This window comes from Mastomys coucha, unplaced genomic scaffold (genome assembly GCF_008632895.1).
Source record: "Mastomys coucha isolate ucsf_1 unplaced genomic scaffold, UCSF_Mcou_1 pScaffold18, whole genome shotgun sequence".
In the NCBI taxonomy this organism is placed as follows: Eukaryota; Metazoa; Chordata; class Mammalia; order Rodentia; family Muridae; genus Mastomys; species Mastomys coucha.
This window is the reverse complement of record NW_022196900.1, coordinates 72,786,015-72,801,602: the sequence shown is the minus strand read 5'-3', so window position 1 is coordinate 72,801,602 and position 15,588 is coordinate 72,786,015. Positions and strand designations below refer to the sequence as shown.

General features: G+C 42.5%; 1 protein-coding gene across 2 annotated transcripts in view; it reads left to right on the top strand.

Moving 5' to 3' along the window:
• Positions 1-15,588, top strand: part of LOC116096432 (cytochrome P450 4X1) — a 34,494-nt gene that overhangs the window by 8,091 nt on the left and 10,815 nt on the right. For both annotated transcript variants that reach the window (XM_031378237.1, XM_031378238.1), the window contains exons 2-8: positions 5,321-5,462; positions 6,288-6,332; positions 8,423-8,550; positions 11,734-11,861; positions 11,939-12,093; positions 13,418-13,518; positions 13,950-14,140. In XM_031378237.1, the coding sequence (XP_031234097.1) occupies positions 5,321-5,462; positions 6,288-6,332; positions 8,423-8,550; positions 11,734-11,861; positions 11,939-12,093; positions 13,418-13,518; positions 13,950-14,140 (890 nt within the window). The remainder of the gene's footprint in view (positions 1-5,320; positions 5,463-6,287; positions 6,333-8,422; positions 8,551-11,733; positions 11,862-11,938; positions 12,094-13,417; positions 13,519-13,949; positions 14,141-15,588) is intronic.

Here is a 15,588-nt window from a genome sequence, read left to right as displayed (position 1 = left end):
GAACTACAAAGAGTAAGACTGAATGCTTAGCTTGAGTTTGTAACTCTTGTATCAAGTTTGAAGAAGAGGTATAAATTACCCTTTCTCTGAGATGAATGCTTTTCCAAATTATCACAGCTAGTGAACCAAATTCTTACCCTCACCTAATGTCTGTGCCACCCTCCAAGCAGAACCATTGTTCATTGAAACAGTTGGTGAATGACTTTATGCATAGACCATCTTAATACATACACTATTTCTCAAATGAATGTAACCTGTTCTCTGTGGGCTGGGAATAAAGTCACTCACTCAAGTCAAATAGCTTTGCCATAACAGGAAGTCTGTATCCAAAAATCGAGCCTACAATTCATTTCTCGGTGCAGCAGAACTATCAACTCTCAGCTTAGCTACGATGGAGGTAAAATCCTTTGGTGATGTGAGGGTCATTGAAGTACAGCCTTATTACAATGAAATCCAATGTCTAAAAATTGTTCTTATTTTGGGCTTGTACCACAGTAATAGCCAAGGTTTTAAACTCTACTAAATACAAAATAAACAAAAAGAAAAACTTTACACAGTACAGATTAAAAAATTATTCCCAAGAACTCACATACATTCACAACTAAGCAACCTGCTATAGATTAACAAAGTGTGAGAAAGTAAGGTAATTTTCTCAGCCAGTTTTTCTTACTGGCAGGCTGCAGTTTGTGGTTACAAAGAAAGGATCAATTATTTTTTGTTCGTCTTAAAAAATAATCTTATGGCTGGGCAGTGGTGGCACATGCCTTTAATGCCAGCACTTGGGAGGCAGAGGAAGGCAGATTTCTGAGTTTGAGGCCAGCCTGGTCTACAGAGTAAGTACCAGGACAGCCAGAGCTACACAGAAAAACCCTGTCTCAAAAAACGAAATGATAATAATCATCATCATCATCATCTTAAATTTTTTTTAAAAAAATCACAAATCTGGCCGGGCGGTGGTGGTGCACACCTTTAATCCCAGCACTTGGGAAGTAGAGGCAGGTGGATTTCTGAGGCCAGCCTGGTCTACAGAGTGAGTTCCAGGACAGCCAGGGCTACACAGAGAAACCCTGTCTCTAAAAAAAAAAAAATCACAAATCTAAATTTTTATATGAAACACAGTCATTTCTACTTTAAATCTTCAAGGTGCACATCTATTCATTGACAATTTTTTATTAAATCATATCAGGAAGCTGAGGGCAAATGAGTACAAGAAATCAAACATATCTTAACCAACAGCCCAGCTTTAGCAAAAAGGGAACAATTACCATTGTTCTTGTTCCTGACTTTAAAAAAAATCCCTAGCTTAACTCTTAAGAGTGTGCCTTTCTGAACTTCAAATTGCTCCTATAAGATTTTCTACATCAGAGCCACTAGCAAAAACATCTTAACCTAGCTTCACTAATAATTTATTTTTCCAAATTCTTTCTAAGTGTAGTAGTGGCCATTGCTAACAATATATAACTCTTTCCTAGGACTAAGTTGTGGAGAGCCAAGCCCCCAGCAAGAGGCCTCGGTTAAACAAAGCCCTTATTTGGCTAAGCTACTGCTATTGGTTGCTTCTACATCTGGTGATCTATCTGCTTTTGCTACATGGCCCATTGGGATTGGCTAAGCTTGGGAGTACTCAACAGCCGAGGGTGGGCCAGGAGGCGGAGCTTAAGTAAGCTCCAGAGAGAGGCAGGAGCGGCACAGGCAATAAGATGAGAGCAGGAGGAGAAGCAGGCAGGAGGGAGCAGGAAGGAGAAGCATTGTTAAAAGTTTCCTGGAATAAACTGCAAAAGGAAGAGCTCGTGTAGTTGCGTCTTTCTTGCTGGACGAGAAGGACGCAACACTAAGTTCTTTCCTAGGACTGTGGTTGAATTATTAAGTCTTTCCAGCAGCAATGCCTAAGTGCCTTTCTCTTAGGCACTATATTTTGTGATTGCCAATGATACTGCTCAGTGAGGGGCTAGAAACCCCCTTAGAATGTTCACAAAACACATAGACTAGGAAGGACGTCAAGCCTGGGGGTACAAGAGAGGCATGCTCCATGACAGCATGAAGTCCTCAGGACATGTAGTCCTCGGGACTCTACATCTCTCAGGCACACCCATCACGATTGTTCTAACCAGTGGGATGGGTTCCATAAGTTCTAACACCATTTGTTGTTCCTCTCACACAGGACTTGATTCGTGACAGACACTTAGTGGATTAAGGGGTTAAGTTCCATCATGGCCACTCCAGAGTCAACAGCTTCACATCATGACCTAGATCTAAAATGTCTTCATATGCTCGCATGTCTAAACACCTAATACCCAGCTAGAGGCAGTTCGGAGAGGTTGGCTGGCAGACATAAGTCACTGGAGAAAGACCTTTGAGGCTTATAGTCCAAGCCTGCTCCCAGTCCTGTTGGCTCTGTTCCCTGGATCTCCATGATTTGAACAATCCATAAGCTCCTGCTACTGTCAGTGAGACATAATCTCATGCCTTCCTTGCTGTAATGAGCTGTATCCCCTGAAACTGTGAGCCAAAATTAATTCCTTTCTTAAGTTTCTTCTGAATATTCATTATCTGGTATGTTATAGGCCCTCCATAGATGGTCTCTGCTTATGAGTTCATAAATATTTACATTGTTAGAAGACGTCATGATGGCTTGGTGATGGGAACATCAGCATCAGGACCTAGGCTTTAAGATCTTGACCTTTTAGCAGACCTAGGTTTAAGTCCAGAGACCAGTTCATGGATGAGAGTAGTTGACTGATAACACACATATTTGAAGGCTATTTTCTACCTCTTCTGAGGCTAAGAATAATGCCACAGCAAGTGGCGTGAAGTCACACAAGGGAGAATTTCAACAGCCTTAGATCTCCTCCAAGGTGGAGATACCCATGACTGTGTTCAAATGTGTATAGGAATCCCAACCATACATGCATACACCATAAGTAGATGCAAGGAAATCTTATTTTTAGTAATTTACAGGGATTATTAAGCCACTAGCAATCTTGTATCTAAAAGGTATGGGTGAGAGAGATGGCTCAATGGATAAAGTACTTGCTTTGAAAGCAAGAGGACCAAAATTCAGATGCCAGGTATGTTTTGTTTAGAGCTCTGGGTCTTGTTTAGAGACCTTCCCTCAGAGTAAGAATGAAGGGGATGAGGTAGTGGCGCATGCCTTTAATCCCAGCACTTAGGAGGCAGAGACAGGCAGACTTCTGAGTTCGAGGCCAGCCTGGTCTACAGAGTGAGTTCCAGGACAGCCAGGACTACACAGAGAAGCCCTGTCTCGAAAAAAAAAAAAAAAACAAAATAAATAAATAAATATTAAAAAGCATTAAAAAAAAGATTTAAAAAAAAAACACAAGAAACTCAAGAAGAAGGAAGACCAAAATCTAGACATTTTATTCCTTCTTAAAAGGGGGAACAAAATACCCATGGAAGGAGTTGCAGAGACTAACTATGGGGCAGAGACTGAAGGAAGGAAAATCCAGCCTGATAGAGCTGTCTCCTGAGAGGCTCTGACAGTACCTGACTAATACAGAAGTAGAGGCTCACAGCTATCCATTGAACTGAGTACAGGGTCCCCAATGAAGGAGTTAGAGAAAGGACCAAAGAAGCTGAAGGGTTTGCAGCCCCTTAGGACGAACAACAATATGAACTAACTAGTACCCTCAGAGCTCCCAGGCTCTGGTCAACCACCAACCGAGGAGTACACATGATTGCTCTGGCAGCATGTGTATAGTACAGGATTGCAAAGTTGATCATCAGTGGGAGGAGAGGCCCTTGGCCCTGTGAAGGTTCTGTGCCAGGTCCAACAAGTGGGAGAGGGTGGGGTGGCAAGCAGGGGGAGGGGGAGGCAACAGGGGTTTATTCTTGTTGTTTTTTGGTTTTTTTTTTTTGTTTTTTTTTTTGGAGGGGAAACTGGGAAAGGAGAAATCATATGACATGTAAATAAAGAAAATATCTAATTAAAAAAGAATGAAGGGGATGGAGAGATAGCCCCACAGTTTAGAGCACTTATTGCTCTTACAGAAGATTAATTCGGGTTTAATTCCCAGTACCCATATGGTGGCTCATAATCATCTGTAGTCCTAGTTTCAGGGGGTCGAATACCCTCTTCTAGCTTCTGCAGGGACCAGGCATACATCTGGTACACATATATACATGCAGACAAAACTAGAATGCATACACATAAATCTTCAAAAACTAAAGATTAAAAAGGAATGAATGAATCCCAATATCCACCTCTGGCCTCTTCATGCATATGTGAACACTATGTATGTGCACCTCCATACACAGGTGTGCCCACACACATTCAAACATGCATATATACATGTATACATATCACACAGATATATGATATACATATATATATGATATATGTATGAAAGAAAAGAGGGAGAAGCAAAAGTCCCTCTCTGCCAGTATTATTTGTACTTGCCATTATAAATGCTGGAAGCCAACTGTGCAACTTCTATAACCCTGCACTCAGCATCCTGAGGCAAGGTTTGGTGTGATTTCAAGACCAGCCTGAGCTACATAATGAGAGCCTACTTCCACAAAAAGAAATAAAATAAATTTTGGAGGCTGAGAGTTTTGTCTATGTTTGTTTCAAACTCCAGGAACCTGTAGAAATGAGGGTTTGCTATTGCAGGAAAGAACTAGATGTTTTTATAGAAGGAGCTGACAGGTTTGTAGAGAGAGGTGTTTGTTGTTGATATTATGAGAAACAATCACTAATCAGCAGTTAGAGAACAGAAAACAGAGAAGGAACAGTGAGCTAGATGTCAGTTTAGTTAGTTCAGTTTACCAACAGAAAGCTTCTGGTAGCTTCCAGCATAAGAAAACAAACTATGCAGCCAGGCAGCTCTACCCTTCTTGTAGGCCTGTGACGTCCTCAGCAGGTAGGGGAGTGTGTGTGTGTGTGTGTGTGTGTGTGTGTGTGTGTGTGTGTGTGTGTGATGGGGGGAGGGAGAGAGAAGGAGAGAGAGAGGAAGAGAGAGAGGGAAGGAGAGAGAGACAGAGAGAGAGGGAGAGAGAGAGAATTTCATCACCTCACCCTCTTCTGGGAAAAGCTCACAGGATGTGTCACATGGCAAGGATTTGGTCCTATGGTGGAACATGTATTTATACTGAAAAAACAAATACACTAACCTTGTTTAGGACATTATCCCCTAGCTTAAAGATCATAGAAAAAGACTTTCACCTCCCTACATAAAGGAGTTAGATCTCTCTGCTGTGAAGCCCAGTGTGGGCCATGAACTCACCCCACTGTGTCTGTAAGACAAGCCAACACAATGCCAGCCCCACTGACTCCCTAATCTCCTTTCCTTTTGTACTATAGTTTCTTCAGGAGGATAATATGGAGACGCTTGATGAGATTGTCAAACAGTACCCTTGTGCCTTCCCCTGCTGGGTAGGGCCCTTCCAGGCATTTTTCTACATCTATGACCCAGACTATGCAAAGATATTTCTGAGCAGAACAGGTAAGGAATAAGATGAAAATCTGAGTCCTAATCCTGCTAGGATTTCTGTGTGACCCACAGGCCCAGTCTGAAACAAATATTAGCCCTGGGGCTAGAAGACAGCCTGAGCAAGTATTAAGAGAGGGCAGATTTGACTTGGCAAAGGGAAGTCCTCTGTACCTCCCAGGGCTCCAGGGCCCCATAAATCCCAGCTGCCCCAGCAGCATGGTCAGAGGCTTCCTTTGTCTCCTGGCTTTTGGGACTTTTGAGTCAACAGCACTGCTTCCCACTGCATTATGAGCTTAAGTCTCCAGAGAAAATCAGAACCTTCCCTCTGTGGGTCTGAACAGAAGCTAGGGTGATGGAATGTTCACTTGCCAGCCCAGACTCTTGCTTATGGTCCAAATTGTTCTCTTCCTTTACAGAGGAGATGTTACTCCCTCCATCCACCCACTCGATCCATTTATAGGATCCCTATTCAGATTATTTCATACTACAAAGCTACAATCTCCATTTTGAGCTCTACTATTTACATTAATCACAAGAAAATCAAGAGGCTTTTGTGCCTCACTGTCTGATTTTTCCAACAAGCACACTTATCCCAACACCCTTTCTGGAAACTTTTGCATCCTCTAGTGAGCCAGCACTGTTGAAAAGAACAGCAAGCAGGGAGAATGTGAGCTTAGGTCCTGAGACTCGTTCTTCTCTGGAACTGAATCAAGACTTGTGGTTTCCCAGCCTCCAAGGCTATCTGCACTGAGTACAGGCAAATGAAGAAAGCCTTCCCCAACTTGAACTAGTCATGAGTGTTTTCCCTAATGCAGTCTCTTCTGCTTGATTCTGCAGACCCAAAGACCCAGTATCTGCACCAGCTCATGACTCCGTGCATCGGTACGTATGCGCTGCCTATTCTCACCCCAAGTTACTCTTCCATAACAGAGCATTCCAAAGAGACCCAAATCTGAACTCAAAAGCATCAAGAAAGGGACATCAAATACATGTGGCATGAGTCAGAGTAGGGGACAATGTGGGAGAAGGAAGAGAACAATCCAGAGCGAGGCAGGGGACACAAGGGAAGTGGGGATAGAGGCAGAGGGAGGAGTCAAGTGAGCACCGAGTATAATGACATGTAAATATGAAAACTCCACGATGCCAGACAGTGTTTTGTATTCCCACCTAAAAAATATTATTTCTAAAGTTTAAACATGGAATCAGGAGACACGAATTCAACTCTCAGTCCTACATAAAAAAAAAAAAAGAGGGTCATAATAACATACATTTGTAATTCTTGGGGAAGCAGGAATAGGCAGGTCTCTGGGCTGGACAGCCAACCTAACCCATTGGTAAATTCCCAGCTAGTGAGAGACCCTATCTCAATTTCAGGAAAAAACCAACAGTGGATGACACGTGAACACACAACATTTCTAAAGAGTAAGATCTATAAGGAGAGTCATCTAAGAGACGGTTAAATGTCAATCCAGTGTCAAAGGTCAACCCAGGGGGAAAAAAAAGTCACAGAAAGTACCCTTGTCTGTTCCTCGAAGACAACACGTGTGTGAACTCTTCAGTCTTAGCTTCACTAAGAAAGATAAATTAATCCTGAAAGCAGATAAATTAAGCTGCTTTCTTCATACTGTTGATGTTCATTTTAGACCAGGACGGAATTAAATGAAAGAGTACAGGCTTTGGATTCAGAGCCCCTTAGATTCACTCGTTGTTGTTCATATCAATAGACTACTTGATCTTAGGGAAGAAATTTAATCTCTCTAAGACTCATTTTCCTCATCTTTGAAATGATCATAAAAGTCAGTGCCATGGCTGCTGAGAGGCGAACACTGGATTCCCAGTACTTTATGCAATGGCCAGCATTCTAAGAGCACCAAACCAAATGTCACCAACCTGTCACTTTGTAAGCACAGAATCCCAGCACTAAAAGAGTGGGAAATGACCACAAAGTCCCACCCTAACCTGGAAATTATTTTCAGTTAATACCTGCTGGGAGATGGAAAATCAGTGTTCTCCAGTGGAGAGTCACTGTGTGAATTCAGGGCAGGGTGCATTCCCAGGAGTAGTTGGCCAACACAAAACAGACGCCATGGTTTATTGTGCACTAGGTTTCAGGTTATTTAATTTCTCTTGTTTGTTTGTCCATTTTGATTTTGAATTTTTGGTTCTTTTGTGTTTTTCTTTTTTTGAGAGAAAGGAAAAAAAAATGAAGTTGAGTGGACAGAGAGGTAGGGTCTGGGAGAAGTTTGGGAAAGCCAAAAATATGATCAAAACACAATGTATGAAGAAATGTTAATAAAAAAATTTTAAGAATTATTTATTCTTATTTATTTTTAGAATTATGTCTATGAGTACATTCTTGCTATCTTAAGATACACCAGAAAAGGGCATCAGATCCCATTATGGATGGTTGTGAGCCACCATGTGGTTGCTGGGAATTGAATTCAGGACCTCTGGAAGAGCAGTCAGTGCTCTTAACCGCTGAGTCATCTCTCTAACACCCAATAAAAAAAAAATGTAAAGGATGTTATTCAAACTTAAAGTCTTAACTTAAGGTTAAGTGTCTTGTGTGTGTGCCTTCACTAAATACACAATGCAGAATAACACATCCTATCACTGTGAAACTAAGGCTCATCATGTCTCAAAGCCTTTCAGGCTTTGGAACACTTCCTCACAGTGTTAAATGCATTAACCTTGGTGTGAGCATCAGCTTTTTTTTTTTTTGAGACAGGGTTTCTCTGTCCTGGAACTTACTCTGTAGAACAGGCTGGCCTTGAACTCAGAAATCCACCTGCCTCTGCCTCCCAAGTGCTGGGATTAAAGGCGTGCACCACCCCCTCCCGGCATCAGTCAGCTTCTTGATGTTCACTACTACTTCGTGTCAGTTCATGAATCAGTGACATCAGGCTGTTTGTGTTCCTCATCTCTCCTCACCTATTAAAATGCATGAGTTTATGTGCATTTTCTTCCTCAAGGAAGAGGACTCCTGAATTTAGATGGGCCCAGGTGGTTCCAACACCGCTGCCTCCTAACTCCTGCATTCCATCAGGACATCCTAAAACCATGTGTGGACATGATGGCCCACTCAGTGAACATGATGCTGGTAAGTGAAACACTAGATTAGTTTATATAATGGATTGAGAAAAATCAAAGCTGATTTCTAGAAACTAATCAGAATGCAAGTACCCACTGAGTGACGATGTCTGTGTAAGCCTTTCCTGGCTTCTTCAGGTGATTAAAGTACAAGAGCTGGCCCTCTGCCTTAGAGTCTAACACTCTGTGGCCAGTAAGACTCAGATATCAGGCATTGTGGGAGACAGGTAAGGAAGCCGTGTGCAGCTAACTGGCTTCAAATTTCAGATTTACCACCAATAAAGGTGATTTGCAGAACAAGAAACCCCTAGGCAGAGTGATGTGAGCAAAGGTTTGAGGTTGAAATGGACTTGGCTGATGGGCACGAAGGGCTGAACTATGAGGTTCATCTCATAGGTAGTCAGGGATCTTCTGGGCCCGGGGGACTGCGGATTGCATGAATCTGAGTCCTAGCCCATCTAAGTTCTCGTGCTAGTCCTGCATGCGAGTCCAAGTCCTTCTTCTTCTCCCAGTCCTCATGCTAGACCTTGTACAAAGTGACAAGCAGGCTTAAGTAGCATACAGCAAGCAGGGCTGATGTTAAGAGTCACGTAGGCAGGTGACCGCACATCAAGGTCAGTAGAGTCTGGTAGCTAGGTGTGAAGCAGGAGGAAGAGGAGTGGAACCCTCCCTGTTGAGGTATTTTGATATTCCTAGGCTAATTCTCTGGTTCTGCTGGGGCAATGACCAGGAGGTTTCAATCTAGCGTTTCCTGCTAATTCTCTGGTTCTAGCCCGGGGCAGGCAGTGGGGAGTTCCGACCTGACCTAACACTTCTAGCTAATGTCCTTGAGTGAAAGCCCTTCGATTACTCTCTAGTACGTAAAACATTAAACTATCTATTGTCCTAAAGAATGTACTCAACCTCTGTTGCTAGCTGTGGCGAGGCAGATACTTTGAGGGAAATTACAAGTTATGGGGAGCTTGGTAATAAACCAGGATAGGTTAGAAACATTGTGTCGGCCAGGAGACAATGCCCAATCTTAACCATTTACGAATCATTTCTTGGGGTACCTTTATACCTAATCATCAGGTCGTGTTGACGATTGGAAAGACTAATCTGGAACACATCTGAGTTAGGGGATATCAGCAAAATCCTTGCCCGAAATCCAGGAGGCACAGATCTCCTTTTGGAATCTTATTGCCTCTTATCCTTTATCAGGATTTTATCCCCGATATTTTGGATGTGACTGGAGTAGACGAGTGTGCGTAGCAAGAAAGTTAGACAACCAATTAATACAGTTTCTTCATAAACTTCAAGTACCACAAAACCAGATTTCCCTCCTTACCTGCAAGCCCATACATACTCTGTTCCCAGGAAACAGTTGTTACAGGCTAGTGACCAGGCCAAACTTCCACAGGAATAGAGTAGGACATCAGTGGGAAGGAGTTCTCAGGGCAGAAACTGGAGAGCAACCAGGTTCAAGGAAGGAGGACAGGGAGCAGGGAGCGGGGTGGGGGATAGCGTCTTCCGCCACACTGCTCAGAGTCTGGAACAATTCAGCTCCACCAGTGACCATTTCTTCTCCTCGTTTCTGCCCTCTGCATTTCTCAGGCCCATTTTCCCCTGCTTGCATACTTCCTCCTCCTGCTGAATGCTTCCAGAGCACCACAAGCTCATTTCTTCCAAACCTAGCACATGGGCTCATCAGCTCTCCTCAGATGCCTCAGTTGAAATATCACACTGAATTCTATTAATAGGTACAACTAATATATATTCATTAAAAAAAGCCTGATTCTTTATAAAGGTTAACTCCCCTTTAGCTATAAGCCATCTGACCAAATAATAGACACTTCAGCGAAAGGCTTTCAAATTCTGCTTTGTATTCAGTCTCCAAGCTTTCAGTACCTAATTTGTCACCTGTTAGGTACTCAGCATTCGGCACCTAAGCTGACACCTGTAGGTACTCCACACAAACATAGGCTGAACTAAATTTAAACATTTCTATTCATTCGCATTTTTAGACAAAAGGTGTTTGTTGTGATAAATACAACTGGAGGATGGGCACTTTGGGCAGCTTAGCAGTCAGACAACACATTTCAGGCTGTGTGAGTAGGCCTCTTTCTGTGAGGAAGTAAGAGCCAGCTCCCCACAGCAACTCCTTTTGCAGGCCTCTTTCTGTTCCCAGTGTTTGACTCAGAAATATTTTTTATTGTTTTTATTTTTATTTTTATTTTTATTTTTGGTTTCTCGAGACAGGGTTTCTCTGTGTAGCCCTGGCTGTCCTGGAACTCACTCTGTAGACCAGGCTGGCCTCGAACTCAGAAATCCAACTGCCTCTGCCTCCCAAGTGCTGGGATTAAAGGGGTGTGCCACCGCCCGGCTTATTTGCAATTTTTAAGTTAAATATAACTATAGCATCCCCTCTTCCTTCTCCTCCCATCAACTCCTTTCGTGTAATCATCCCCTGTTCCCTCTCAAATCTATGATCTTTTTCTTTAGTAATAATTGCTTCATGTATATATAAATATACAAATACCAATACAACCATTTAGTGTTGCTTGTATGTAAGTGTTTTCAGAGCTGACCATTTGATATTGAATAACCATTTAGGGGGGCTCACTCCTGGGGGAGGCTTATTTGCCCTGTCCCAGGTTATATACAATTACTACTAATACATATAGCAAGGGAGTATTTAAGATTGCAAAATATACACTGCGTGTGGCTTTCTTGTGCAGTAATTTCAGTTGTTAGTTGTTTGTAGCTCCTCATCTAAAACTTAGCATGTCTATTGGTGTTGTCCAATCTAAGCTGAATCTAAGATGATTTTGAAAAGCGTTCTTAGTTTATTTGAGGTGTGATATAATGGTTGAGAGGTGTGATGGGATATCTAGCAGGTTGGGGGTTGAAGGTAGAGGGAGCCCAGGGAAACCCCACGTGTTGCAATCTTACTTAGATGGTGTGTGGAACTCTGTACCATTTGTTGCAGAGCTGAGACAGTTGTTGAAAGACCATTTGCCAGGCGTGAAATCCAAGTCATGCTCTTTCTCACTGGCCTAGAGTGTGCTTCTTTTCCTCATGCCCAGAGTAAATACATGGGTGATTTACTCCTGGCCTTCAGTTCCTGTCAGGTCCTGAGACAATAAGGGGGAAAGTAGTCAAGTAAAGGCCATTTGATGATGGTGATGATATTGATCTTGGCCTCCTCTGGCAGGATAAATGGGAGAAAACGTGGACCACTCAGGAAACAACCGTCGAGGTTTTTGAACACATCAACTTGATGACCCTGGACATAATAATGAAATGTGCTTTTGGCCAGGAGACCAACTGCCAAATAAACGGGTCAGTGATGGGACAGTAAACAAGTTCACCGTGATCTGAGTCAATCATTAACCCACTGTTCCATGTTCTTCTTCCAGCACCTATGAATCTTACATGAAGGCCACATTTGAACTTGGTGAAATCATTTCTTCTCGCTTGTACAATTTCTGGCATCATCATGACATAATTTTCAAACTCAGTACTAAGGGCCACTGCTTCCAGGAATTAGGAAAAGTGATACATCAGTGCACAGGTAAAAACACAGGCATGTCTTGGGTGTGGGTTGCCCAAATCCATGCACCACCATGCCTGTCTTATTCATAGAAGGATAACTCTCACGGTAAGCAAGTAAAAACTCTTGTTCTTAACAGAGCTTTAATATGGTCACTGCTCAAATAACTGCAATTCTGTCCTTTAAGATAAGTTTACTCCCTGATTATCCATGTATTATGCAATTTAATTGTATGCAATTATTACTAATACATATATAGCGAGGGAGCATTTAAGATTGCAAAATGTACATTGCATGCGGCTTTCTTGTGCAGTAAATTAAGTAATAATTATAAGCTACAATGCTTACATGGCATAGGTATGGAGGAATGAGTAGATGTGGGTATGTATTCAAAAGACACACAAAAACTGGATATGGTGGTGTGGTACATGCCCTTTATCCCAGCACTCAGGAGGCTGAGGCAGGTGGTTCCTGTGAGTTCAAAGCCAGCCTATAATTTTGCTAAGTGAGTGTTGGAAATTGAACCTGGGTCCTCTGAGAAAGTAGCCAGTGCTCTTAACCACTGACCTATTAGTCCAGCCCCAACAGTAACTTAGTTCGCAATTTCATACACGTATACAATTTTGATCATCTTCATTCCCACATTATTTTCTCTTGTCCCCTCCCTCCAACTGCTCCCCCTCCTACTACTGTGCCTTTTTTTTGAACTTGCTGACTTCAAATAGCTTTGCTTCCATGAACATGGAGGAGAACCTAAACCCATGATATATAGAAAATGTTTTTTAAAATCAAAGCATACTATCCCACTACCTTCCATTTAAATTCACTTAAGATTTATATGAAATGGTAAATTCAAATAGCAAAATTGACCCCAATTAAGTCAGGAAACAAACTAATTTTGTAGAAGGTGGCTGTACATATTCTGTCTGTCCCATGTTCTCTTTTTGTCTGTCTGTCTGTTTGCTTACTTGCTTTTAGCTCCTTTAGTTTTGTATGCTGGGTGTTTTCTCTGCTGGTGATATCATTGGATAATTTCCATAAAGACAAGATTTAAGACTGGGGAGGAAAATGATTGGCCACTTGCATCTAACTTTGCAATCATCTTGCTTGTCCACTGCTAGAAACTAATTTTTGGTCTCTTCTGTTTGAAACTTTTGTTAAAGGTTGTCTATTGATGGAAAATAAACCATTCATACAAGTTTAATGTGTTTAGATATAGTACGCACACTCTGGACTCTGAACGCAGACGTGACGCTTTGTGTGGATGCTGTGTTGCTTTATAATGTATTTGACTTTGGTTGACTTTGCTGTCCCCTTTGGTAATGAAGACTATTACTCTATGCAGAAAAGATAATCCAGGACAGGAAGAAAATCCTCAAGAATCAAGTGAAGCAGGATGACATTCAAACGTCTCAAAATTTTCTGGATATTGTTCTTTCTGCCCAGGTAAATGCACCAAAAGGCTAGGCCTACTCAAACAGCTGCTAACTGTGTGGGAGGGTGGATGAGCTAGTGGAGTCTGGACAGGAAGGCAGAATAAACCTCTTCAGCTAAATCCTAGCAGTAGACTGCTGTGAGCCATTGCCTCTTGCTGGAAAGACTGAGACCTGCTAGGAGCCCATGAATACTAACTTACCTGGTTGTTTTTATTTGGAGGGTGTGCAATACTCCAAGTGCTTACTCAAAGCCTACTTTTCTTTTGTAACATTGATTCTCCTTTGTGCTCTGAGCAAAGTAGGACTTGTAGTGTGTGGTTGGGAAACTAAAGTGAAAGCCTTTATTTGAAACTCTAGCATTCTGTAACACTATCATTTTGATGGTGTCCCCAAATGTCTGTGATGCACGGTTCATCCAGGAATCTTTGCTGGGTGTTGTAGGCTGGAGATGAAAGAGCCTTCTCAGATGCCGACCTTCGATCTGAGGTGAACACCTTCATGTGGGCAGGACATGACGCCTCTGCAGCTAGCATCTCCTGGCTCCTTTACTGCTTGGCTCTGAACCCTGAGCATCAGGACAGATGCCGGACTGAGATCAGGAGCATCCTGGGAGACGGGTCTTCCATCACCTGGTAAGATCCACAGTCCTGAGTATGTCATGTCACCCTGGCTCTCTTCTTGGGATTTTGTTTATTTCTTACCCTAGTGCCATAGTGACCACAATGTCCCAAGGTATGTGTATGCCAAAGCAGAGGAAGCAGGCCACTTGTCTCCTCTTTCTGAAAAGAGTCCTAAGTTAACCCAATCTTCTGCAAACGAAGTTCACTATCCAGAAACTATCCATCGCTAATTTTTTTTCTACACAATGTTGCATTTGTTTCTTTCACCCAAGCTCTGTCACATTTGAAGTGAGGAACTGACTTTAGACTTTGCATTTGGAGCTTCAAGGACAAGACTCCACAAGGACTCCTGGTCTGAGAAAGCTGGAGAAGTTGTTCAACATTAAGATGGCTATAGATACCCTAGCCGATCACCTGGTCACTCGTGTCACATTTCAGGCTAGGGTAGACTTTGGCCTTTGAACATATTAAATAGTATACTTAGTTATTGAGTTTTAGAAAATGTAGACTGCCAGGCAGGGTGGTGCATGCTTTAATCCCAGCACTTGGGAGGCAGAGGCAGGGAGATCTCTGTGAGTTCAAGGTCAGCCTAGTCTACAAAACAAATTCTAGGACAGCCAGAGCTGTTACACAGAGAAACCCCATCTTGAGGAGGAAGAGAAAAAAGATAGACTGAGGACATTTTAAAAACAGAAACACTAAAATAATGACTAAGATTTGGTACAGATCCTGTCCTCAGTGATCTGCAGTCTAAGGCAAGAGACCTTCATACTGTAAATTAAGGTACCCGTGGAAAGGGCAATGACAGAGACTTTCTGACAGTCATATTAGAAGACAGACTCCTACCCTGGCCAAGAATGAGAGCCCCTTGAGGATATGACATGTCTAGGAGAGTAAACCAGGACAAAGTCTCCACTCGGCTTCACCAGACTTAATATATCTTGCTGTTAATAAGCTTTAGACAATGGACATGCCCCCTCAGACATGCTATTTGAAAGAAACAATGTATCCTGATAAGTCATTCCAACTACCCTAGTCAAAGGTACAGAGATAAACATGCTGAAGACCACTGAGCCGAATTTCACAAGCAAAGATGAGCTCAGAAAACAAAACTTGAAGTTCTAAAGGTAAACGGGATTTCACTTTAAAAGTAAGGAACCAAAAGTCATTTCCTACCATAAGTTCAAAGCTTCATGTAAGGAAAGAAGAGTCTCCTTCATCTGTGGAGACGGCTCAGCCTCTAGAGCACTTGGAGCACAGCCATGAGGACCTGAGTTTGAGCCCCAGCATAGACGTTTAAAAAAAGCCAGAGCAGAGGGCCAGCAAGATGGCTCAGCCAACCTGTTCTGAATCTAATCCCCAGAATCCAGAGAAACAACTGACTCCACAAAGTTGCCTCCAAACTTCACACGTGTGCCATGGCATATGCACTAGACACACACACACACGGGGGGGGGGGG